At 38.3% G+C, this 25909-nt stretch overlaps 1 protein-coding gene across 2 annotated transcripts; it reads left to right on the top strand.

The window, feature by feature from the left end:
• Nucleotides 1–236: 236 nt before the first annotated feature.
• On the top strand, nt 237–25909 carry LOC134414353 (glutamate carboxypeptidase 2-like). Of its 2 annotated transcripts, none has more exons than XM_063148833.1 (19): nt 237–348; nt 1676–1784; nt 4731–4917; nt 5713–5814; nt 7358–7483; nt 9422–9608; nt 10759–10852; nt 12178–12276; nt 14008–14093; nt 15043–15162; nt 16551–16633; nt 16911–16974; nt 17497–17564; nt 19535–19626; nt 20444–20534; nt 21315–21579; nt 22419–22500; nt 23767–23859; nt 24557–25909. In XM_063148833.1, exons 2-19 carry the CDS (start codon nt 1729–1731, stop codon nt 24744–24746), a joined length of 2085 nt encoding a protein of 694 aa, XP_063004903.1. In that variant the 5' UTR covers nt 237–348; nt 1676–1728; the 3' UTR covers nt 24747–25909. The 2 variants fall into 2 exon arrangements, with proteins under 2 accessions (XP_063004903.1, XP_063004902.1); XM_063148832.1 differs by lacking the exon at nt 237–348 and adding an exon at nt 399–417.

Genomic DNA, 25909 nt, shown 5'->3' on the forward strand with positions numbered 1-25909 from the left:
AGCCTATTTGATTCTGTGGTTCTATGAAACACGGGGGACAGGACGCCCGGCAGAGGGGAGGTGGGCAGCCCGGAGCGGCCGCCTGCGCTCAGGAACAGCTCACCCCGGGCCTGCCGGCGGGAGGGCCTCACCCCGGGCGGGACGGGGCGGGACGGGGCGGGGAGAGCGGGGCCGGGCGGCCGGGCCCAGGCCTGGGCACTACGGGCGGCGAGGCGGCCGGGCCGGCAGCCATGTGGACGTCGCTCGGTGCCCGCTCGGAGTCGGCCGGCCCCAGGGCAGCCAGCGGCCGCCTCTGGGCTGTCGTCCTGGGAGCCGCGGCGGGTTTCTTCCTCCTCGGGTTCCTCATCGGTACAGTGCGGACTAACCCTCCTTCGCATCGGGGGCTCGTCCAGCCGGCGAACGCGGCTCGGAGCTGGGGTAGGGGGGGAGCGGGCGGGTTTGCAGCGCCCGGGAGTGTGTGACAAGGGTGGCCGAGGTGAGTCCGTGCTCAGCCGGGCGATGCCACCTGCCCTTCACAGCGGGCCGGTGCTGTCACTGAGCCTCTCTGGGATGTCCAACTCCTCCGCAGAAGGGGTTTTGTGTCTTTGGCTTGTTTTTCTATTTACTTTTTGTTCAAGTAAATAGGAGTAAAATAGTGGGCAAGAAAAAGGGGCGCTGGGTTTGTGACGGGGGGACAAAAGACGTACCCCTCGACCTTTCTGCTTTGAAACAGCACCAGCTGCAGGCAGAGAGGCAGGAAGGTAAACAGGGGGCTGGAGGGGCACGGACACGAAGGGAAAATAGTCTCAGTGTCTCACCTGCTCCTGGTCCCAAGCTGGCAGGACTGAGGGTTACTGCTGCAAGAGATTCCCCATCCCTACCTTCCTTTTGGTTCACATCTGAATCATGATGAGCTTACAAAAGGAAAGAAAACAAAGGAGCCACTTGTATTTTGCAATGCCATTTGGTATGTACTTGGGATTGCTGCCATTGGGAAGCCCCGACTGAATTCCTCTCTCATGTGGAGCCTTTCACTGTGCCAGTAACCAGTGCCTCACTGGTGCCAACTTGTTACCCTCTTGAACCCACAGGTTTGTCATTCACAGTACCTGTGTGGCTGCTGCTGCACATACACTGAATGTGTCCAGTCTGACTTTAAAACAGATGTCAGGAACACTTCTCTCTCTAGCCAGGTGTTCCTCTCATCACTTACTCTGGTAGTGCTTGCTCAGAAAAGGAAGGATTCCAGAAAGAAGCCAGACAGACCAGAGAGTGAGAAAGGAGTTACAAGACATCTGTTCCTTACAAAGTGTGCCTGTGTTTTTGTGCATTTTATGTAAAGCTGCTGCCTTATTATTGAGGTAACTGTATGACTGACAGCATGACGTTCTGGTGCTCAAGGATGATAGATAAATCTTCTTAGCATCTACAGGAGAATAACTGATGAATAAATGTAAGGTAGTATTTTATATCACTCAACATCTACCCAGACAAATATTCTCTTACCATTTATGGGACTAACACCACCATCACTTTGCAGCCTGCATTAGGTTGTAGCTACTTGTATGTGCTGAAAGGAAAACACTTCTGAAATGTAAAACAGTGAAAATCTTGTGGTGACACCAAAGAGAAGCAGTGTGTGTCATGAGAATATTGCTCTGATGTTTTTACTTTGGTATTTTCATGTGTTGTACAGGCTGGTTTGCAAAACCTACAGATAAGAAGACATCTCTGAGTACTCATGAGGACATGAAGACAGCATTTATGGCGGAAATGAAAGCGGAAAACATCAAGCAGTTTCTTTAGTAAGCAGTGTGTAGACTAATCAGTTCAGACAAGAAAAAAAAAATTAAGTGGGAGCCAGCCCAGTGACCACAGAATCATAGAATTGGTTGGAAGGGACATTAAAGCTCCTCTGGTTCTAAACACCTTTCACTAGACCAGGTTGCTCAGAGCTCTGTCCAACCTGGCATTGAGCACTTCCAGGGATGGGGCATCCACAGCTTCTCTGGACAACCTGTGTCAGTGCCTCATCACTCTCAAAGTAAAGAATTACTTTCTAATATCCAATCTAAAGCTGACCTCTTTCAGTTTAAAGCCATTGTCCTTTCTTATGTCACTACATGACCTTGAAAAAGGTCCTTCTCTGGCCTTCTTGTTAGCCCCCTTCAGATACTGGAAAATGCTATAGGGTCTCAGAGCCTGCTCCCGGCTGAATGGCCCCAAATCTCTCAGCCTTTTTTCTCAGGAGAGATGCTCCAGCCCTCTGATCATTTTCATGGCCTCCTCTGGGACTTGTTCATCAAGTTCTTGTCCTTTGTGTGTTGAGTCTCAGAGCTGAGCACAGCACTGCAGCTGGGGTCTCATGAAGCAGAGTAGAGGGACAGAATCACCTCTCCGACTTGTTGGTCACGCTTAAAACAATTCAAAACAATGGAACAGTACAATATCAATATTTTAAAGTTACTAAAATTTAATCTATGTTATAAATACTCCTGTTTTAGTAACTTAGAAACTTTAACTACAAGTACTTGTTACCTGATTTGTTTTAGGGATCTTGTAAATTGATTATTTTTCTCTTTGGAGAGTGTAGTATTTGTTAAAATCTTATATTTATTCCAGTCAATAATAGGCCACAAGTCATAGTTTATTGATGGGAATTTACTTTCAGTGTAAAGAAAGAGCATCAGCTATTGTAGGAATAATCAACAAATTTGGATTTGTCTCATACTCCCAGTCTGATTACATAGCATGGAGTTGTGCAAAACTAAATTACTAAAACGCTATTTTCAGTTTATAGGAAGTTTGTAGCAATCCCACTGCTTCCATTTTAGGTGTATTTGCCATGAATAAATAATTGTACATAAATTAGCTCAAAAGTATGGTCTCTACTAGGTCATGTACTGGGATATAATATACACATTCAAAACCAAAGATTTAGGAGTTTTTAGAGTCTTAACCTGTATTTTGGCTTTTGCAAAGTCACCTGTTGTTAAACAGCTCTGTGAAAGGACCTTCCTGCCCTTTGAGCTCCCTGTCTCCGTGTAAGCAGAAAGCATTGTACCTCATTTACTGTCATGTGGCCAGTCCTGCATTGAAATACAGCAGATGCTTAGTCACTGCTCAGATCTACCAGTACAGGCAGTCAGCTGAGAAGAGAAAATGAAGAAAACCACAATGTTCAGTTAAATGGGAGTGTAATACAGGAAAATGTTATTGCCTAAATCAACTTCTAATGAAAATGTGATACCTAAACATTTGTAACTCCTTTAGAAAACAACTATTCTCACAAATAGCATGTAAGTGTGCTCTTGGTTCAGTATATGTCATCCAGAAGATGATACTGTCACTGCAACAGTGACTTTTAGTACAGTATTAGATTTAAGCATGATCAGAGGAACATGGTTTTATCCAGCAGCACTTGGCTGCTAAGGATTTTGTCTAGTTTGGAGAAAAGGAGGTTGAGGGGCAGCCTCATTGCTTCCTACAGCTTCCTAAGCGGGGGGACATGGCAAAAGAGGTGAGCGTATTTTCTCCCTAGTATCCAGTGATAGGATGCAGAGGAATAGTTCAAAGCTGCACCAGAGAAAGTTCAGACTGGACATGAGGAAGAATTTCTTTACCAAGAGGATGTTCAGACTTGAAACAGACATTCTAGAGAGGTGGTCAGTGACCCAAGCTTGTCAGTGTTCAAGAGACATTTGGACAGTGCCCTTAATAACATGCTTTAACTTGGTCAGCCCTGAATTGGTCAGGCAGTGGGGCTAGATGATTTTTGTAGATCCCTTACAAGCAAACATATTTCTATCTATGTCTATTTCTATTCTATATGTATAGTTCTTTCAAAGTAGATTTCTTTGATGGATTTAGTCTTACTTGAACTCCAGAATTTAAGTTTTTCCTAATCTCACACCCCTTCATAATCAAAGATACAATTTCCTTCATTAACATTAGCTGGTGCCACACATGTTTCTTTGGCATGTTAATGGCATGGTCATATGATAGAATGAGGACATCATGATGACAGCCTCATTCAACTGAGGGTTTTTTCAGCTGGCTTCACAACTGGGCTTTCACAATGGTCTGGACTGGACAATTTTTTTTTTTTCCCAGACAATGGGCTGTTCATCATTTATGTTCTCTTTCACTGTTTGTTATTCATGCTGGCATGACTTTTAAGTCACAAATCGTTGAGTTTTTCTGTTCCTTGTTTAAACAGTACTCAAAACTCACTCTCTTTTACTTGCCAGCAAGACACACTAGGAGTGAACTTTCAGATAAACCAGTATTCGTGCCGAAATTAATTAAAATTGTGTGATTCAAGGAGAACATCTAGTTAATTACAAGTAAGGACCAGAGAAATTATGCATGTTTCTAAATTGAATACACAAAAATAATTGTACTCAGTTCTTTTATCACTTCACAATGATAAGGTCTTACTGTGCATAGGAGTGCATGACCTACTATAGCTTAGAAGACAAGGAGTAAAGAAAGGACAAGATCCCATAGCTGGTGTCATCACACCATTCTTGCTAAACCATGCTGCAAGCTGTGCTAAATCAGGACAGCCTGAAACCCTTAATCTCAGTTATGTGTACAACATAACAATACATAGATGCAGAGAAGTCTTGGTCCTAATTTAGCCTGAGTATATCTGATTATCCCTATGAGGTTGATTTCCTGCTAGGCTAAGAGGAGTTCTGATTATGACCTTCAGTGCCTGACCCTGCTTATTTCTCCCTTTTCTCTAGCAATTTTACACGGCTTCCTCACCTAGCAGGAACAAAGGAAAATATGCATCTGGCACAGCAAATCCAAGCTGAGTGGAAGAAATTTGGTTTGGATTCGGTTCAGTTGGTTCATTATGATGTCTTACTCTCTTACCCCAACGACACTAAGCCCAACTACATCTCAATAATCGATGAGCATGGCAATGAGGTACATGAACAACCAGTTTTTCCAACCAGGGAACAAAATCACTTTCATACACCTGGGAAGGCTGTGAGGGAAAGCTGTCCTCTGTTCACTTAATGGTACTGGGCCTGGTACAAAGCCCATGGGAATCAGGGATTCCAGTTTGCTTTTATATTTTGCATCTTTGTTTCATAATAAGTGAATTTCATGTGTTAGGAATACTAATATTTCCCCTGATTCATACAGCATCCTGACATATGAATTAAAAAAAAATTAGGTAAGAAAATTACTTGATGTTAGTCAATTGTTTGAAAATTACTGTATTATTTAAAAAGAGGAAAGAAATCCTGGTCAGCACCATTCTTTGCATTGATTCATTATACAGTACCAATGATTCAGCTAAATTCAGTTTCTAGAACATTAGAATTTAGGTCTCAAGATGTGCTATCACAAAGGGAATGTGTTCATTCTCTTTGTGATAGCACATAGAAGCTTCAGGGATGAACAGAATGCAAGCATTTTTACCACTGTGATCTAACCTGTTCTTATCTGCTGTACCCAGACCACTTCAGGGAACCCTGTATTCATTTATGCAGGATTCTCTGTGAAGAGTGGAGATGGGATTTGTAAATTCACACCTTGAGCATGCCTACTGAAAAGGATGCCCAGTGCCTGCTAAAATTTTGGCCACTTCTTAGGTAGAATTCTAAAACCAGAGTCTTCTAGATTGCAAATGCTTGTGAAATGTTCTTGTGAATAGAAAGTATTCCTTTTTCACATTGCCTTGTTTACCTTATTCCTTTTTTCTTTTCCTATTAGGTTTTCAACACATCATTGTCTGAGCCTCCTCCTCCAGGATATGAGGCTGTTGCAGATGTGGTGCCACCCTACAATGCCTTTTCAGCCCAAGGAGTGCCTGAGGTAAGATAGTAGAATGCTACATAGTAAAAGAAATAGAGGTATGAAAAGAAGCAGAGACAGAAATAGAAATAATAGAAATGGATAAGATGGAATACCACAGTGTACTGTACCATAGCAGAGAATATCAGAGAGCAATACAGAATAATTTGAACTTCCTTAGGCTTTAGTTCAAAACTCACCTTATCACTAGTAGGAAAGGTGACCTAGCTCCAGTGTTCTTGGGATTATTGTGACGGAGCAGCGTTCAAATTGAGCAGTCATATATATGTTTAATATTTTCCTCTAGTGTGAGTCTGAGCTGGATTTTTTTTTCTTTACCTTAAAAACTGTAGTAATAAATCTTTAATATCAGTTGCTGCTGTAAACCCCCCAGACATTTCTGTAACTATGCACCGTTGTCTCCCATCTTGGTGAACAAATAGACTGTTACATTTACCCCGCCAAATGAACAATCTCACTTTTCAAAATGCTGCTTGTCCAAGGCTCACACTGACAGGTATAGCTGCTCAGTGTTGACTATGCTTGAAAAGCTTTTACTGACATTTCTAGCTGGTGATAAAGGTGTTGCTGTGATCTGAATTTAACACTAACCCTTCCTGTCTTGTTATACAGATGGTATCAGCTGATGGGCTTTCTTTGATAAAGCTGGCCTGTGTAGCAGGAGTTTTCTGTTCTGTGATCATTAGGGTTTCAATTAATAGTTTGTAAGATTAGAATTTCTTGGTGTTGTTCTCAATATCTTTCCTTTCTATATGTAGAATAATTTAGGTTGACAGAACCCAGGTCCAGGCTCTGCTTTAAAGTTCCATCTAGAAAGATGCTAATGCTTCTACTCACACAGCTCAGTATTATATCAGTCATGTACTTTGTGATGTTTGTTAATAAGCTGTTCAAATCCAGAAAACAAAAGGAATACTGTGTGTATTTGCCTCAGACACTCAAAGAAAGCTGGAGAACCAGGCAGATAATCTGCACCCTAGGACATAAGAGCTTTGAGTGTTCCAAGAATTGCAGTGGGAATTTTGGAACATAGTGTAAGATAAAATTAATGGGTTTTGACCTTTTATCATAGCATATCACCCCAGAAAGATAGAACAACATTACTGCTTTGTTTGGTTTGATGAGATGTGAGAAATGATGAAAAGTTTAAAAAGCTTCTTCCTTCTTTAGGAAATTGTTTTATTTTAATTAAATATAAAACTTTGTTTCCAATGAAAACAATACCTAAAGACAAGATTGTAATTTCAAAATCTGATGCTTATTTTCACCTTATAACATAAGAGTTTGACAAGACTTCCAGGTACTTATCTAGTGCTTTTAGCAATAACATTCTCCAGCGAACTGTTTGCATCTGTACTGCGAACAGCACAGGAAGGAAGCATGTATAAAGCTCCTCAGTGGGCATACTCAGTAGGGCCAAAGCTCTTCTGGGTTCTTGATGGTCAAGAATTCTATGTTGAAAGCCATTATTATCTTATTAGATCACGCACTCCTTTCAGCATGCTCTTTGACATTATTGTTTCAAATCCTGCCTCTCTCTCAGGGTGAGTTGGTGTATGTGAATTATGGCCGCACCGAGGACTTCTTTACGTTAGAACGTGACATGGGAATTAACTGCACAGGAAAGATTGTTATTGCCAGATATGGGAAGATCTTCAGAGGAAACAAGGTAATCCTGTGCCCGTCTCAGTGTTACTCCAACTCTTCTGCCCTTCAGTGTTTTCAAGAGACTGAAACACTTCCCCAAGGTGTTCTGGAGATTTTAGAGTAACAGAGTTTCCATAGACCTGTGTTCAAAGATGATTCTTTAATATTTCTAGGATAAAAGTAAATCAGTTGGAAAATGTTCCATATTTTAAAAATTGTTCCAAAATATTACTAATAGAGTGTCACGCACTCCAGTTCTAAACTAGATTGTTCTTCCCTGTTGGATCAGTTGTTCTTTACTATGTGTATATTGTGTTTCTTTTTAATAGTTTCTGTATACCAGAAAGAGTATATCTCTATATGTAAGTTATTTTAAATTCTGTATTTGGTTATTCAATGTCTCTGTCATATCTATCGTATAAATTTATTTTTAAACTAGTTTTCACAGGCTTCCACAACATAACAGGAAAGGACATAATCCTGTACATACTTCAGGCATACACTCAAGTAATTTTCTTAGAAAAGATGTAAGAGCGTTTGGTTCTTGTTCAACAACTATTTTGACCCTAATTTGAGCAGGACTATAATTTGTATTTGTCAGTTACCTAAGGGTGTCAAGTACTGAATTCACTGGATGCCAGTTTTTATTATATGCTGTTGATTAATCTTGTTTAAAAGCTTGTTTAAAAGTTAAAATTAAAAGTAAAATTAAAAGCTTTAAAACTTTAAAGTTTTAAAGCTTGTTTAAAAGTTAAAATTTAAAAGCTTCTTGTGTGAAGCTTTTAAATAGATAACTCACTGGTTTACACACATATAATTTTCACCAGTGAGAAGTGGTATATAACTCATATTCTGGGTCAGATAATATTTTCACTAAATTGTTTACCACTCCTCAAGATACTATCTGAATGGAAAAAACTTAAAAATTGAAGAAAGTATTACTGTCTGTGAATCTTTCCTTAGAATGAAACACAAATATCTTAGAGTTACTAATATCTAGAGAGGCAGTTTTCCTGTGGTTTGGAAATTATATGCCCTCCCCTCATTTACACGAAGGGATATGCTCAGTCTTGCAATATTATTTCTAATGACTGCTTATATACTGAAGAATTTGGTAGCCTATATAAAATCTGGAGAAATGTACTGAAACTTTTTAAACTTCCTAATGGTGTGCAAAAATAGGGTAGAAGATGAAGGGAAGTACTGTATTTCCTAAAAAAAAAAAAAAAATGGAAAAAAAAGCTATGATATTTCTGAGTTAAAATGCCCAAATTTGAAACTGTTGAGGATTAGTTGTCACTCTGTCACTATCCATCACTGTCATATCTAGTAGCAAACCAGATTGGGATGTCAGAATGATATGTATTATGCAATAATAAAGTCACACAAGAACACTTTTAAAACAGCATGCGGGTCAGTCCTTCTGCCGTAATGAGCCTAAAATGTAGGCTCCCTGGAGTTAGTGTTGTTCACAGCCAAAGGCAGTTTCAAGCTCTCCAATTATAATTTTTCTGTATGGACCAGACCCTGATATCCATTCAGAGATCATTTAGGTAAATAAGGTAAATACAGGACTACCTGAAAGATACTGTTGCATTAATGTGATACAGTTTTTTATGTTCATGCTGTGTACATTTCAATAGTCAGCTGATTGTTCTGATCTGGATGACAGAATGCAAACTCAGGTTATGTAGCAGTAATGTGGAGAATGTTTTCCATGTTACTGGTGTTATCTGCTAACAAAAAGTCCAAGCAAGAGCAAACTTTTTACTTTCAAATGAAACCTGATATCTGTATATATGTTTCAGAAAATTAGGAGACAGTTATGGGCCCTTGACTTATCCCAAGCACTGTAAAAGATCCTGAGGAAAAATCGCTGTAATTTATACTTTGTTTTGCCCCTTGAACTCTGGAGTCAAGCTATAAATGATTGGATAGGGACTGGAGATGTGCTTTGCAGGTGAAGAATGCTGAATTGGCAGGTGCCAAGGGAATTATTCTGTACTCTGACCCTGCTGACTACTGTGCACCTGGAGTAGATCCTTATCCAAACGGCTGGGACCTTCCAGGTGGAGGAGCCCAGCGTGGGAATGTATTAAACCTGAATGGAGCAGGGGATCCTCTGACTCCAGGTTATCCTGCAAAAGGTGAGTGACTCTAGAGAAGGCATTCTCTGAGCGTCTGGTACCAAGAAAGGGCAGAGGATGTTTTCTCCCTTATAACAGCACACTTCCTTTCTTAGTCTTTGTTGCTAAAAGGCAGCTTTGGGTTTCACTGCAGTAGGCCACTTCTGTAAATGGCGCATGAGAGAAAGTGAGAGGATATTAGGGGAGCCCTAGAGTACTGATATGTATTAATCACCTTCACCTTATGCTTCTTCAGCTGCTTGAGTTGTGCCTGTTTCATTTAGCACTAAACCAGATCATTTTGATGGAAACTGATTAAGAACTATTTATGCCAGCACTTGGGCCAGCATATCTGAGAGAGGCAATCACCTCAAGAAAGGTAGTCCTTAAGTGATAGGCAGTGTTGTCTCTAGGCAGCAGAACTTGAGCTGGAAGGGGATACATGTTCAAAACAGCAGCATGGCAGAGCAGACCAGGAAGAAAATTTCTGGTTCCTCATGCCTAGATCACAGTGATCACACAGATGAATCCCTGGCTCCCTCAATCACAAAGGGTTCCCGTGAATATTGTATTAAGGAGGAAACTATTGTGTATATGCTTTTGTCCATGAAGATTAAGATTTGCAAAAAAAAATAATTATTTATATTTGAGCTTTGTCAGAACAAAACCTAGATTTTGATTTGTACACATAAACAGCAATCCAGAATATTCAGTAGTCCAGTGTATAAGCTTTTATCTGCATCTCTTTATCAACTGGCAAAGTTTTTTAGTTCCCAGCTGAATGTTCCAAGCATGACACTGTGGGCTCCTTCTTTGCTGTTGTTCTTCATGTGTAGCTTAGTCTGAACTTCTTTCCCATGAAGAGAAATATTTCTATGTGAAAGTATTTCAACTCAAAAAAAAGTTAAAAAAAAAAGAACAAATAATTTTAAAATTTCCAGCCATCTTCATATGCATGCCTGCAGACACTATGGGGGGAACCTTGATTAGTGTCTCTGAAAGTATGTTGGTAAAGCACAAAGAATGAAATTACTGGGAATATGTCAGCTCAGCTTCTGGGAAAGTGAAATGATTATTCCTGACTCCAGTGTTAAGACTGTGCTAAGAATTGTACAGCTTCCTTCTGAGACTTGTAAATATGAAAATATCTGTATTTGTCTTTTGCTTTCAGAATACATGTACCGATTAGACAAAAGCAGTGGTGTAGGTCTCCCAAAAATTCCAGTTCATCCTATTGGCTATCATGATGCAGAATCATTACTGCGGTAAGTGCATGGGAGACATGAGGTATTTTTAGAAGATTGTTTTTTGGAAGTTATGAGAGCATTTGAAAAGAGAGTAAAATTACTTTTGCGCTCTGCTTCTCCTGTAGCTGTTGAATTAATATGTTTGTTTCTTATTAGGACCTCTGTAGGAGGTAAGTGTGGTATCTGTTTTTACATATGAGGTATGTGCAGAGTTGTCTGGAAATGGTCATTTGTAATATGGACTAATATGTCTCCAAGTTTTCTTTTCTTTTAAACTTCATAGTTATCTCTGTTATCAGAATTACTGCTCATAATGATAAAAATATAGATAAAAAAAACTCTTTTATCCACTGCCAACTAGTAGTGATAGAGCAGATTACTATGTATAAATTTGATGTAGCCAGATATTTCTGTTCATTAAGTATTAAATAATACTAGAACTTGGTTTTAATAATTATGAATAAAACCTAAATCCTTTAAAAATACTGGGTCCTTGTTTTCACTTTTGTCTTGAGAAGTCATAGCATCTTGTTATTCCTGCTATCATATTTTTATATGATTTACAATTTACTCAGTGCCCGAACACATGTTGAAGTTGTTCTGTGGACTGAAGTATGTATTTACAGTAAAAGACATGCTTGCATTTACAAGAAATATATTTTGCTTCCCAAGAACCAGAACATTCAGCATACTTGCTTTGTATCTCAGAAGTTCATGTCAAAAATAAAAGTCCTTCAAGGGAATCAGTCTGGGTGATTGTGATCCACTGAATTACTGCATTTCCAGTTGTGTTAAGAGGAGAAGCATGACACTTCTGACAATGGAACAAGAATGGGTGACTTGGACTGATCATATTTCTCTACTTTAGCCATCTTTGAGATGCATCAACTGCCTATGCTATAAGATTAAGTAGTGTGCAGGGACATGCACCATAAAACTACTGCCTGTGCTGTTAAGTTAAGGAATGGCCCAAGTTGCCTTTTGCTAATTCAAATGCAAATGCAGTTCAAGGTATGAGAATGTTCCAGGGACTTTTTACAAGAGGCAGTTTATATGCAAAGCCTTTTGGCCAACACTTCCTTCCAGGATAGCTGTAGACCATTCCAAGCTGATCTCTATGCGGAGGATTATTGTTCTGTATTAATTTACTAGTATTCGTGTAGCTGTAGCTAAAACTCCAGATTGTTCTCCTGCCAAAGCTTGTAGTATAGATTGTCTAAAACAATGACCAACACTGGCTTACATGCATATGAGACCTAGCATAGTATGGTTTCTGGGTCCTCATTTGTTTGGTGCTGTTGTAAGAGCTCTGTAACTGATAATGATTTTTTTTTCCATAACAGTAATATGGGAGGACCTGCACCACCTCACAGCAGCTGGAAAGGAAATTTGAATGTATCTTACAACGTTGGTCCTGGATTTACAGAAGATCATTCTTCAAGGTCAGTTTTGTTTTCTAAGGAGAGTGTTCTTGGGATCAGGGGAAAAAACAGGTAGAGCAATAGAGTTTGACCAAAGATAGAGTAGCTGGGTTTATTTATATCATTCCTTTGATTTTGGCTGTTTCCATGGCTGAAATGTGCTCAGTGCAAAGCATTAGTACATTCTGTCTTGATTGGATGGATATGACTACCTTGCTTTAGTTTCTAGCTAGTCCTGAACCAGTTCCATTTGAAAAGCATCTAGTCTTTGATAAACTGTTTGTTGAGAGGTTTTGGGGTTTTTTTTTGGAGGTTTTTTTTTTTTGTTTGTTTGTTTGGGTTTTTTTGGGTTTTTTTGTTTTTTTTTTTTCCTGAGTACTTTTGTTTCCTTTTAAGTTCATGTGAGTCCAGCTTCTGGTCTTAGCTTTTTACTTATATAAAGCAGTAATTAACTGCTTCTTATAAGCAGTTTTTCTGCTCAGCTTTTCCAGAAAAAGAGGAGCTTAATCTCTCATATCAGTCAATTTTATTGCTTCAGATTGTTTTTAGCTGAATTAGTAATTACAGTTTAGGACTTAGGTCTATGTGTTTTAATGTTGTCAGAGTACAATGTATTGACTTCATATGAACTGTTTAACGTGGGGCTGAGTTTGTTGCACCTTCAGCTGTGGTACAGATAACTTTTGATGTTGTAGACAAAAAATCTCTTGATGCAACTCAGGTTGTCTTGTTTTCTGCTGCCTGAGATGCTGCAGTAATATGGACTGTGCTGGAATGTTCTTGTTTTGGCTAGGGTAGAGTTCATTTTCTTCGCAGTGGCTGGTATGAGGCTGTTTTTCATTTCTCATGAACACAGGGTTGATAATATAGAGATGTTTTTGTTATTGCCGACCAGGGCTCACACAGAGCCAAGGCCTTTTCTGCTCTTTGTGCTGCCACACTGATGAGAGAGAGGGGGGTACATGGGAGGCTGGGAGGAGGCAACCAGGACAGGTGAGCCCAGCTGAGCAAAGGGATACTCCAGACCATCTGGCATCATGCTCAGTACATAAAGGGGGGTACATGCTCAGTACATAAAGGGATGAAGAAGGAAAGGGGAGACATCTGGAGTGATGGTGTTTGTTTTCCTAAGTCACCATTACTTGTGATAGAGCTCTGCTCTTTTGGAGATTGTTGAACAGTTTTGCTTTGCTTGTTTCCATGGATTTTGCTTTGTGTATAAAATTTTCTTTATCTCAGCCCATGAGTTTTCTACCTTTTACCCTATAGATTCTCTCGCTGCTAGTGGGGGAGTGGGTGAGTGGCTGTGTGGGGCGTGGCTGCTGGCTGGGATTAAACTGTGACATGGAGTCAGTTCTGATTTGTAACAAACTGCAGAACATTAGAACTATTTACCTTTTGAACATTAGATGCTTTCCATTTTTCTTTCAATATTTCAAATTAAAAAAACTCGCTGCTAGCTAGTTTTTTAATTTGGTCTTTGGCGTTCTGATCCCATTATCTGTATAAATATTATTGACATCAGAAATGTTATATAGCTGTCAAGGGCTAAATGCTGTTCTCATTTGTGCAAGTATAAATCCAGAAAAAAATACACTGTAATATTTTCAGATTTACTTTGGTTTAATAGGAGATAAATTTGATCAAAATGCTTTCTTCGTCATTTATATTGTACACTTTTGAAAGATGTCAAGATGTTTGTTTATCTAATCTGGTGGATTTTCTCTTTGTGTTTTCTTCCTAATACACTAGAAAGGTGAAAATGCACATTCATAGCAACAATGAAGTAAGAAGGATTTACAATGTGATTGGTACCATCAGAGGCACAGTGGAACCAGGTAAAATCATTGTCTTCAGCACAATCTGAGAGAGCAGTGACCTCTGCATGTACTTGATGGTTACAAGGGGGAGATGAGGAATATACTTTTCTCTGAAATATTGTATTGCATTATCTTTGAAATGGTGTTTGCACTAGCTTTCATATGGTTCGGGGTATGTCAACACTTTCACTGTAAATGCTGATTTTCAAGGGGGAGTCATAACCAGGATGGAAATATTTGTCTTCAGGCAAATAATTTTGCAATTGAAAGAATATTTTGAAGCGGATGTTCTCCCCTAAGAAACATGGGAATGGATTTTGCGTTCCGTTGGAAGACACTATATCCACCATTATTGACTTTTTGTCTCTCTTACAGTCTCTTCCTAGAATGATGATAACATCATTTATCTTCTGACTGCAGCACTTTCCTTATGCCTAAAACACAACTGTTAACCATGTTATAGTAGCACAGAGACCTAGTCTGAATTTTATCTCAGCAATCATATCTCTGTCATGATTTAGACAACCCTTTTTGTGATTGGTTATATATATCCAGAGAAATACTGCATTCAGCACATGAATTCACAATGTTGTGAATTTCTGTGCTCTACAGATAAAACTACAGCATCTTCACCATGAAGCACACTATTGTGAAGTATGGAAAAACGCTTCTATCTTTAGAGGAAACCTGTAGTATATTCAGTAATAAAACTAATAACATGGAGTTTGAAGTTTTAAGTCTTGTGGATCCAGTTACTGGGTTTGACAAATTCTTCCACACTGACTGAAAATACAGAAAAATGTCTTCAGAAATTTAAAACACTTTTTTCCTTTCTATCATTTGTATTATAAACTATTAATCTCTATTGCTTGGTACGTACATGGAAAATTAGAAATTACTTCAAGTTAATGTCTCTATGTCAGGAAAAAAATATTCCTAAGTAAACCTCCAAAATGAATTTCTCTAGACAGATATGTCATCCTGGGAGGCCACCGTGACTCATGGGTATTTGGTGGCATTGATCCTCAGAGTGGGGCAGCTGTGGTTCACGAGATTGTGAGGAGCTTTGGAAAACTGAAAAATGAAGGTAATGTAATAAAAGAATAAGGCACATCAAAGTAGCTGCTCTCAGCAGTGCCCATTGATTTCGGTGAGATTTAAACATATGCTTGAAATTAAAAACCTGTATCTCTGATGCAAGAGATGTTGATTCAAGATGTTTATTCAAGACTGATGTTCTGAATAAACACGCTGTTGTTGAATAAACACCTTGGTGTATGTGAAGTACTTCTGCTCAAGAGAAAGTACACCTAGAGGGAAACAAAACAAATGGGGGATGGTGAAATAAACACTACATTTAGGTACAATTGACTATTCTGTATTTGAGGTTTGTCAGACTGGATATGTCAGTGGTGTTATAATACTGACACAGTGGTGAACTCATACAGGCTTCTTCAGGGCCACACTGAGAGCCCTCTCAGCACTTGACTGTGGCCTGGAGGCATATTCAGGAATAAGTGAAGGATGTCCGTGTAATGCTGAGAATGAGCTGTGCAAGCATAGTAGGAGGTAATGGTTAAAAATACCTCATGCCTGCTTGCATTAGAATAGGAACAAATGTCAGCTGCACCAGGTTTCTGTTGCTGTCAGAGCAAATGCTGTCTCCCTGTCTGACATCCCATGGAGAGAAGCTGTGACATAAATACCGTGCTAGAGAAATGTTCTTTGCCTGCTATTACACATAAAACCTATTGACATTTAGTTTTATTTCCATTTCTTCCCAGTAATATGAGGGGAATATCAGGGGAAGCTGTCTCTGGAATGCAAATGGGGAAAAATTAAGTTAAAAAAAAAGGAGTAAAAGATGAAAAGGTTCCAGTAGCTTCACAGAAAACTTTGGGCTGAGGTACAGCATCAGGGCAATAGATCCTGTTCTATTTAGTATGCTTTTAAATTGAATGGAGCACTTCAAGTGAAAGATTTTTCTTTTGAAGGTGATTTGTCAAAGTTATGGGGAATTGCTTAAGTTTTGAAATCATTGGAAAGACAGGTCAAAGAAGTTCTGTAATAGATATGAAAATATGTCTCTTTTCTCTCAGAGTAGACACTGATATACAATGTATACTAGACTGAACAGAGCAAGAGGATTAGAAAAGCTTTCTTTCAAGACTTTGTGCACAGCACATTTATTTCCTTAATCAGAGTTTTAGATTCTAGAAAATTTTCTTGCATTTAAAGGTGAGAGACGAAATACATTATTTGGCCCGATATTGAAGTAGAGGACAGATTGCTACAATAGCAAATCATTATTAGATAAGGTTACTGAAATTGGTGTTAAAGTTCCTTATGGATATCTCTTTCCCCACAGATCATGGTAAAAGCTCAGCCCCCCCAAAAATGCCATATGTTTTCACATTAGTCATGTAACAAGCAGCTTTTATTTTTGTAATAAATTTTCATTGTCTTTCATTTTAGGATGGAGACCAAGGAGAACAGTGATATTTGCAAGCTGGGATGCAGAGGAATTTGGCTTGTTAGGATCAACAGAGTGGGCTGAGGTAAACCAAGAGTGTTCAAAAAGAGATTTGCATGGTGGCTGCTCTTTGAGAAATCTGCACTAGAAAGAAGCACTTCTTCCCTCCCCCCGCTCTTTTCCTTACACACACAATCTCTCTCTCCCTTGAATTTCCTTTTGAACTACCAAAAATCTCTAGCTCCTTGCACTTTATGATACCCTTCTATGAAACAGCTGCTTCTTTTGTGAATGGGAAGATAGTTCTGAGGGACAAAAAGTTTATCAGCATTTTCTTCCATTTTTAATTTTCTTTCTTGTAGGAAAATGCCAAAGTATTGCAAGCACGGGGAGTGGCTTATATCAATGCAGATTCTTCTGTTGAAGGTATATGGATATGACTTGTGTTTTGCAGGAATAGTGGTGGTATGACTGGGAGGGATTTTGTCTTGATGATCCATGAGACCTTCAATGTGATAATTTTTGTTGTATTAATTCAAAAACCAATATGGGGAGAAACTGTGGCTTAGAATCATAAAGTATCCTTCAGATATTAATGTTTTTTCAGGGAAAAAGTCCTTTACAGTAGTGACCCACTGTTTGGGAGGTCATAAGAGAGACAAGAAGTGTTGTGCTCTGCATTCCATGGCAACTCTTTAGAGTCAGCTTCTTCTCTTATAATGTGCATATTAGTCATGGGGACATAAGAGAAGCTTTTAAGACTTGCTTCAAGAGCTGGGCTCTAATTCAACCTAACCAATACAGTGCACCTGGAGGATCATAAGAAAACTCTTCTCAGCTTGCTCCTCATAAAGAGTGTAGCTCCCTAGTCTCCTTCCTAATAAATAACAGCATGAAATTTCAGCTGAGGGAACTTCCTTCTTCAAATAGTTTGTCATGTTTTTTCAGGAAACTACACACTGCGAGTGGATTGCACACCACTGATGTACAGCCTGGTTTATAGTCTGACTAAAAAGGTAATATCACTTGAAATTTTTAGCTGGTATGTTCAGTGCTCACTTACTTGATGGGGCTCTGTCTGTAAAAACATGGTGTCAGATCTTTCTTTTCTGATTGCAGTACCCCTTCTAGGTCAATAGCTAAGGAACTGGAGTTTTTCCTAGGATAGATAAGGGGCTTCCAAGCTCATACTATTAAATTACTAACTATTTGGAATTAGGGGATTTTTTTACACTCCTCCTGTGAAAGTATTCCTTCTAAGAACAAAAGCATAAAATCATGCTGTGAACCAGAGGACAGAAACAAGCATATGCTTGGCTGCACAGATCAACTTCTGGAATGCCCATGGTAGTAGGAGACTCTGATCCCTCCTTGCAGGGGTAGAAATTAGCGTGGCTACCATGTTGTTTTTGTGTGATGTGACAGGTTTGGCCAATGTGCTCAGCTTCTGTGTACCCTGTTAGTTATTCTTTGTCTCTGACCATGATGCTGTCACACATTTGTGTGGCACACAAAACTGAAAGATAGGGACCTTTCTCAGGAAATAGCCACACCATCTTGAATGTAAGATGTTCCTTGCTTTGGGAGGTGGTTTTAGAGCCTGGCATTTTATTTCTGCATTTTTTTTCTGTTAACTGTATCAATCAGTGAACATTTAATTAGTTTTTGTATATATTTTAGATGCTGATGTGATGTATATTCAACTACTGTGTATATTCTGTGAATTTACTCTATCTGCCTTTATCTACTTTACGTATTCAGTCATTTGATAATTTATTATCTCTTGGAAGCTGGCATTAGACTGGTGCAAAAGTAAAGGAAAAGTTGTAAATCAGTATAATAATTTTCTGGCAATTAAAAGACAGCAAATAAAATGTAGCTCTGTTAAAAGTGGCTACCCAGATAAAGAGACTTCTGTCCCAAATTCAGAAAGGGTTGATCACCTGCAGTTCCCATGGTAACTTTTGCTAAATGAAGGTGTTCAGAAATGTCAGAAAACCAGGTCAGCAGAGTCTCAGTTTGGACACCAAGAGCCATCATTAAAATCTTGACCTAAATACCAGTAAAAATGCTTGTGTAACTATTCCTCAAGTTGAGAAGCAAAGGCTGATGAATGCATGTAACCACAGTTTGTTGGTAGCTGATGTCTGAAGAGAATGCTGATGAGGAAGCATGTCCCATGTGATCCCATCCGTAGTTAATCTGTGGTAAAAAGTTTTCATGCTGATAGTTCTGTTCTATGGGCAATTTCCTTCACAGGAATTAGTTTTAATTTGATTCCTATTGTGGAGTAATTCTTAGATAGAAAATAGTTAGATTAATAATAGAATATATATTAATAATCTTTAATGGATTCAAAATAATAAAACCTCAGCAGTCCACCAATATAAAGGAAAGATGAAGAAACATCCAGAGTGTTTCAGCTCCTCAGTTACCTGCAAATAAGTCAGTAGTAGGAATGAACTTTAGAATTATTGCAATTTGTATTACTCTCTAGCAGCTATGATCTCATAAGCACCAGGTACTGTTCACTTTTGCCTTCTAAGGTTTCTTTTGCATCCATAAACATATTTTTTGTGAACTGAAAGAAGGTAGAAACAGGTTTAAATTAAACTAAGAAGAAATTTAAATTTTCTGCCAAAGTAAAGTGAAATATTTTGGTTTTGTGAGGGATTTATCTTTTGAATATTTAAATTAAATGGCTGAAAATTTCATAAAGAAATATCATAATTTAAATATTGGCTTGAAGTGTTTTGCTTTCTTTGTTTTTTCTCCCATCTAAATTTACCTACTTTTTTGCAAATAAACTATTATTCTGGAAAATGCTATGCATTTGAAGTGTTAAAATGGAAATGCAAAAAGGTTGAGGGACTTAAGATGACTCACTCATAACCCTAAGCCATAGGCTTGATGTGATGACAGGTTGTTGACTTTTTGTTTGGTAACATTTAAACATTTAAAATTGAACCCTTTGTCTTTTTTCTAGATACCAAGTCCTGATAAGGGATTTGAAGGAAAATCTCTTTATGAGAGCTGGTATAAAAAAAATCCATCAAGTGAATATAAAGAGGTCCCCAGGTCAGTGACAAAAGAAAATTAATTACATACCAAACATTACATCACAAACACAAACTTGTAGAGAGTGGGTTTTAAAGAAATACTCATGAAAAGCTGAGTCCTGAAGAGAAATGGTGTGATTCTCAGCTGATATAAATTCCAGAATTTTAATGATTGCAGCTGATACACTACTGTACAACAGGTTTGTGAACCTGTCTTTGTAGGTAAGCAATAGATAAAACATGTTCTTTTAGCTTATAGAGGTTTAGGCAAATAAGGATAGTATGCACAAGCCAGTGGCAATTACACAAGATGTTAACTCAACAGCTTTCCCTTGGATTTTTTCCAGTCTTCTGAAGCCTCTGAGTTTGGGTGGCTGCAGAGCACACCCGGCAGGATTTTACAACATTTTACCAGGAGATTTCTACAGGATCTCAAAAACTGATTTTATTCCATGAAGCCATGCTTCATGTACTGCTGATTTCTTCTCTGAGTTGAGAGCTTGAGGTAGTGGAAGTTCATTGGAAGGAGGAAGGTCCCTGGTTCTTGTCAGTGATGAAAAGACAGTGAGGTACATTCTCCTCTTGAGAACTGGATATCTCTCACCCTAAAAAGGGTGACTTTGATCCTCAGAGAATGGAATTTATGAGGTGCAGGTAATTCAGGGGTCAGAGGCAGTTCATGGTATGTTGACAAAGAGCACACTGGGGAAAGACTATGTGGTGTGTAGTGACTGACTGCTGAATAAATAAATACCTGCCATGGTATACTTGGAAGCAAACTAAAATTATACCTTAAGTATTGTCACTCAAGGCATTTCCCTCTTTCTTGTTTAAAGAATAAATAAACTGGGTTCTGGCAATGACTTTGAAGCATTTTTTCAACGTCTTGGCATTGCTTCAGGCAGAGCACGTTACAGTAAAAATTGGGTAAGTCTGTGTCTTTGTAGTTTGGTCTTCCTTGTAAGTGCCTGAATAACATCATGTATAAAGGAGCCATTTAGACTTCCAGCTTTTTAGAATAGGACAGTTCAATCTGTCAGAGTGGTGTCTAATTCCTACAGCTCTATGTGCTCCCTCAAAACAAATACATAATAAATAAGAATGATCAACTTGTCACTTAGACAAAAGGACTCTTGCTCAGGGTAAATGGATGTGCTCAAAATTACCTATGGCTTATGAGGGCTTCTGAGTAGCTTATGGTGACTTTCCAATTATTTTTAACACTTTATGAAGCTTTGAATTCAAAATGGTTTGTGTTTTATTGAAAATATGGATTGGGCTCTGGATTATACTGTGAGAGAAGATGAACTGAGAAATGTTCAAGGAGCAAACTATTCAATGTGGTCATTTCCTCTGAAAAGGAAGGAATATCCATGGACACAAACAAATTATTATTGTATCCAAGCAAGAGAAGAAGTCCAATCTCACCTGGATTTAGCCAACTGAAAGTCATGTGTCTGTGCTTAGGTACCTTCTTTGGGCTGTGTACATGGTCAGTGGAGAGAGATTTCTCCAAATGACCATTCATCTCAGCATAGGTTAACGGCTCTCTCTAAGAGAGCTGCTGCTGACCAGATGTTCTCCTTAGACTGTTTATAGTGGCTGCATAGGATTAGCATGACCTGAACTCTTAAACTTTACCAAGCCACACCGAAATAGACATTGCTGAATAATGCTTTTGTTTTGGATTGGTTTCCTTTGTTTCAGAACGTGGAAAAATACAGCAGCTATCCAGTTTACCACAGTGTCTATGAAACCTATGAAATTGTGGAACAGTTTTATGATCCCACTTTCAAGAATCATCTGACAGTAGCTCAGGTACGGGGAGGGCTGGTGTTCGAATTGGCCAACTCTGTTGTGCTTCCCTTTGACTGTAGAGATTATGCATCAGCTGTGAGCAACTATGCTCGCATCATCTATAATTTGTCAAGGAATCATGAAGAGGAGCTGGCAACATACAGTGTATCCTTTGGTACGTACAGTCTTTCTTCACATTCCTCCTCTGTTAATGCTAACAGTGCTTTAGATTAATGGATGTCTTAGTCATGAGCTGGTATTTACCTTGTGCTGTATGAACAGTAAATAAAACAAGAGCAATACCCTCCTTTATTTGAAATGGGACTATTTTGTCCCTAGCATGCCTGTGTGGGGAGTATGCCACTTCCAAATAGAGCTAAGACTTACAGCTGCATTGCTTTGACCTATGTATGATTCGCCACTATTGACAACAATGTACCATTGTCTTGTTTCCTTAAATAAAATATCACACGGTTTTGCAGCTTATTGTGTTGGATAATGCTGTGCCTCAGAAACTTTTTTTAATTAGCAACATTATAGAATACTCAGTTTAGGATTTGGCTTCTAATGGCCAGTATCAGGTACACATGTATGTGTGTGTACACACACACACACACACACACACACACAGACATTGTCAGTCTTTCTCAAAACTCTGTGTGGAGGGATGTAACAGTAAAATGCAGGTTGCTGGGATTTATAAAATCTCAGACCTACCTGAACAGTCTGATTCTGGTTCCATGATCCAGTTTTTGATATTTCTGTACATTCTTCAAGCAGAAAATACTAAACAATATTCACAACAATACTTACAGCTATTGTGTCTAAGAGAGGTTTGCGCACAGAATTACTTACTTTTTAATGTAGGAATATGGGGTCATCTTCCTTCAGTGAGACTTATAATAATTCAGGATCATGATCACAGTGGAAGATAAAGCTTTAATTGAAGAATTTGATTTGGTAAATGACATCTGCAGAATATGAAGTTAAATAATTTGTTCCTGCTCCCTCCAGATGCTCTGTTTTCAGCTGTGAAGAATTTTACAGAAGTTGCTGCTAGCTTTCATGATAGACTGCAACAAATAGATTTCAATAAGTAAGTTCAGCTCTTTTTTTCTTTCTGTCATGTTCTCCGTGTAGTGCTCTGAGCTCAAGAGGACTTAGTCTTCATTTGCTGCCACTTAATGGAAAAAAATAAATAAACAAGATGTATTTGTGGCGTGCTTTATGATGAACTTTCAAGAAATTCTATGCACCACCTATGCCAAAAAGCCTAGGTTGCACTTGACTTAATTCTTAATTTATTCTTTTTAGGCCATGCCCAGAATGACAAGCCAGACTTCCTTTTGTATATACATATATGTATGTTCCATTTCTTGGGAAGAATCTAATTTAGCCATATGCTTACCCTTATGGAACACTAACTGAGAATAAAAGCCATCTTTTTAATGGCAGCAACTTTCAGATAAAGGAGCTAACAGTAATCTCTTATGCAAAAGATGACATTTATGACATATGACATGTATCTGACATTTTCAAAATGGCTTTATTGATGGATGGCCCAAATCTATGCTTTATCTCAACTAACCAGTTTCAGTTTCTGTTTACAAAACTGTAAAATTGAAAAAAATTCCTTAATGGTAGTAGAGTACTCCAGTTTTACTGTGATATAAATTTTAACATTTTTATTGGTGAATTGCCTTTGAAGGTCTACAAGTTTCTTTGGATGTAAACCACCAACCCCTCATATATTCTATATAACTTCATCACAGTTCTTTTATTTATTAAGCATCAATAGTATGTGCAGGGCTATTAAAAGCACACAGACACAGATGGTCTCTGCTCTAGGGAATTTAAAATCTACCATCAGAAATTCTCAGAAGGCTTAAAAGAGGATTTTAACATCACAGGGTTCCTTTTTCTGATATGTTGTGATTTTACATAAAAACAAATGCAATTTTATCGAAATAATTTGTTGGCTTTCTGGAAAAGAGGGTCCTTAGAAAACCTTTGTACAAAAGAAGAAAATGGTCTAAGCATCCTCATGAAAAGGAAATACGGGAATGAGAGAAAATGTGAGAGAAAGCACCTGAAACACTGTATTTTGATGTTATCATTTGGACTTTAAAAACAGCTTTAAGAGACTTTCCAGTTATGAACAAGACTCTGTCACAGCACAGATCAGCATAATTCTGTTATGCAGGTTAGCTGATAGCGTGGGCTATCTTTTGTGGCCTACACTTAAACTTCAACATCCCAGATTTACTGTCCTTTATAAATCCAGATGTGTATGCTGGTTTAAAAGTAGGTCAAATACACTGCTAACATATTTAACATATTCCCTTTTTTGCTTTTTCTTTAGTCTGCTTGCTGTCAGATCACTAAATGATCAGCTCATGTTTCTAGAAAGGGCTTTCATCGACCCTCTTGGATTACCTGGCAGGCCATTCTATAGGTGAGAAAGGCTTACTTTTCACTTTCCTCATGGAGTACCTATGAAAATTCCTTTAAGATTTACAAGTCTCTAAATGGAGTTATAATGATTTTATTCAACGCAGCAAAAGTACTTGGGACAGGAAGAATAAGATTAAAAGGAGAAACGACATTGGGGAAATCTTCAGTGTGATACACTATACAGAATGAGGAAGATTCTTGTTGGAAGCCTAAGATTCTTGTTGGAGGCCTATTCAGATAATTTCTCTTGGTTTGATTTGGCTTCTAAACAGATGTAAAAGTTTAGCCCTGGAGTAATTTTAAATAATTTTAATTGTAGGAAATTCAGGAAGCTGTTCCTATTAGTGGAAAGTGAAATAGTGTGAAGAACCTACAATTTGATCGATTTTAAGAGCACAGCCATGCAGGCAAATGTAGTGTGGAGGGCAGTACTGAAACAGCAGGGAAGGAATTCAGTGGTCCTCTCATCCAGGTAAAGAAGTAAGTCTTACTTAAGAGGCAGTGAATCAAGTCTAGTCTAGTTTTATATTGTAGCTTATGTTATTTTCTTGCTTCATGGACTTTAGCTACTATTGCTGCAATATTCCTATTTTTTTACATTTCAGTGTCAAGTGATTACAGCTGGTTTATAAAACATTAAAAGTATGTTTTATTTTCCTAATGCATAATAGTTATTTTTTCCCTCAACTTCCCTACAGACATGTTATCTTTGCTCCAAGCAGCCACAACAAATATGCAGGAGAATCCTTCCCAGGAATCTATGATGCCATGTTTGATATTGAAAGCAAAGCTGATCAACATGAAGCCTGGGAAGAAGTGAAGAGGCAGATTTCCATTGCAGCATTCACTGTGCAGGCAGCAGCAGACACACTGAAGGAAGTAGCATAAATATGAGCAATACAGTCATCAGCGAAGACTAAACGTGACAGTTTGCAGAAGTCTGAAAAATTGAGCACTTGAAAACACTAGGACGATTATGATAAAGAACAAAAAATCAAAAAAACTGGGTCTTTGCAAATAATATAACCAAGCTGAATACATTTAGTAATGTTAACAAGATAATGTCCTCCATTCTGAGAGGTCAGGATTTAGATGTCTTCTGAATTGAGACTGATAATGTTTCAGGTTTTCTCCCGGCTTTGTATTGTAAGAATTGCTAACCAGTCAATTTATTTTCGGAGTTTTGAATTTTTCTAGCTTGATTATTATAGTGATCTCCATAGTTCTTCAGGAAAACAGAATTCATTTCATGTTTCTATCAGTTACTAATGTTGTTGTTGCCTTTTTGTTACTTACTCTGGGATTGCATAATTATACCTCAAGACAGACCTCTCAGCTCTCCTTTTCCACAAAGATTGAGATGGACATGGAGATGGGAAAGCTGTCACATACCATGTGCAGGATCTATAATAATCATAAGAAGTTTTGGGCAGCCAGCCCAGAATACTCATCCATGACATTCTTTTCCTCACATGCTGAACCTTGCAGCTGTTTGCAAATAAATTTAAGCTAGAAGATTTTAGTTACTTGAATAAAAACAAGGCAGTACATCTTGTCAGACATGTAGTCATCTCACAAAATGTCTTTCAAGATGAAGACCCTATTGTTATTCTTTTAACCAAAATCTACCCTTGCTATGCCTTGTCTCTATAGAGGTGTTTTTAATGTGACGACAGAATCAAAGAAAACTCATCATGTCCTTAGTTTAAAAGGATACCAAATTATTTCCATTTTTGTAGCATCTGTATATCTGATGGTCATGTGCTGCTTACTCTTATGACAGACCACGAGACGACCAAGATCAGACAGAGAAGACTCAGAAAATCAGATCCCTTGATCTGAAATTTTGCCACTGGACTTTTACTAACCTCTTATACAGCTAATACTTTGTGTGATTTCATGTGTCATATTAGCTGAGACCTCTACCATGTCTAAAACTACTGGCCTGTGATCTGATGGTTTTCAGTACTATGGCATATTGATTTCTTTTCCATGAGGCTTCATTTAATCCTAAATATTTCTGCACTTCACATTAAAACCTTTTAGACAAA

This window comes from Melospiza melodia, chromosome 2 (genome assembly GCF_035770615.1).
Source record: "Melospiza melodia melodia isolate bMelMel2 chromosome 2, bMelMel2.pri, whole genome shotgun sequence".
NCBI lineage: Eukaryota > Metazoa > Chordata > Aves > Passeriformes > Passerellidae > Melospiza > Melospiza melodia.

Excerpts from the sequence above, each read along its gene's own strand:
- LOC134414353 (XM_063148833.1), top strand. The coding sequence starts at position 1,729 with ATGAAGACAGCATTTATGGCGGAAATGAAAGCGGAAAACATCAAGCAG. Across the intron at positions 14,094-15,042 it reads CAGAGGCACAGTGGAACCAG|ACAGATATGTCATCCTGGGA; the intron begins GTAAAATCATTG and ends GAATTTCTCTAG. Across the intron at positions 20,535-21,314 it reads CACGTTACAGTAAAAATTGG|AACGTGGAAAAATACAGCAG; the intron begins GTAAGTCTGTGT and ends CCTTTGTTTCAG.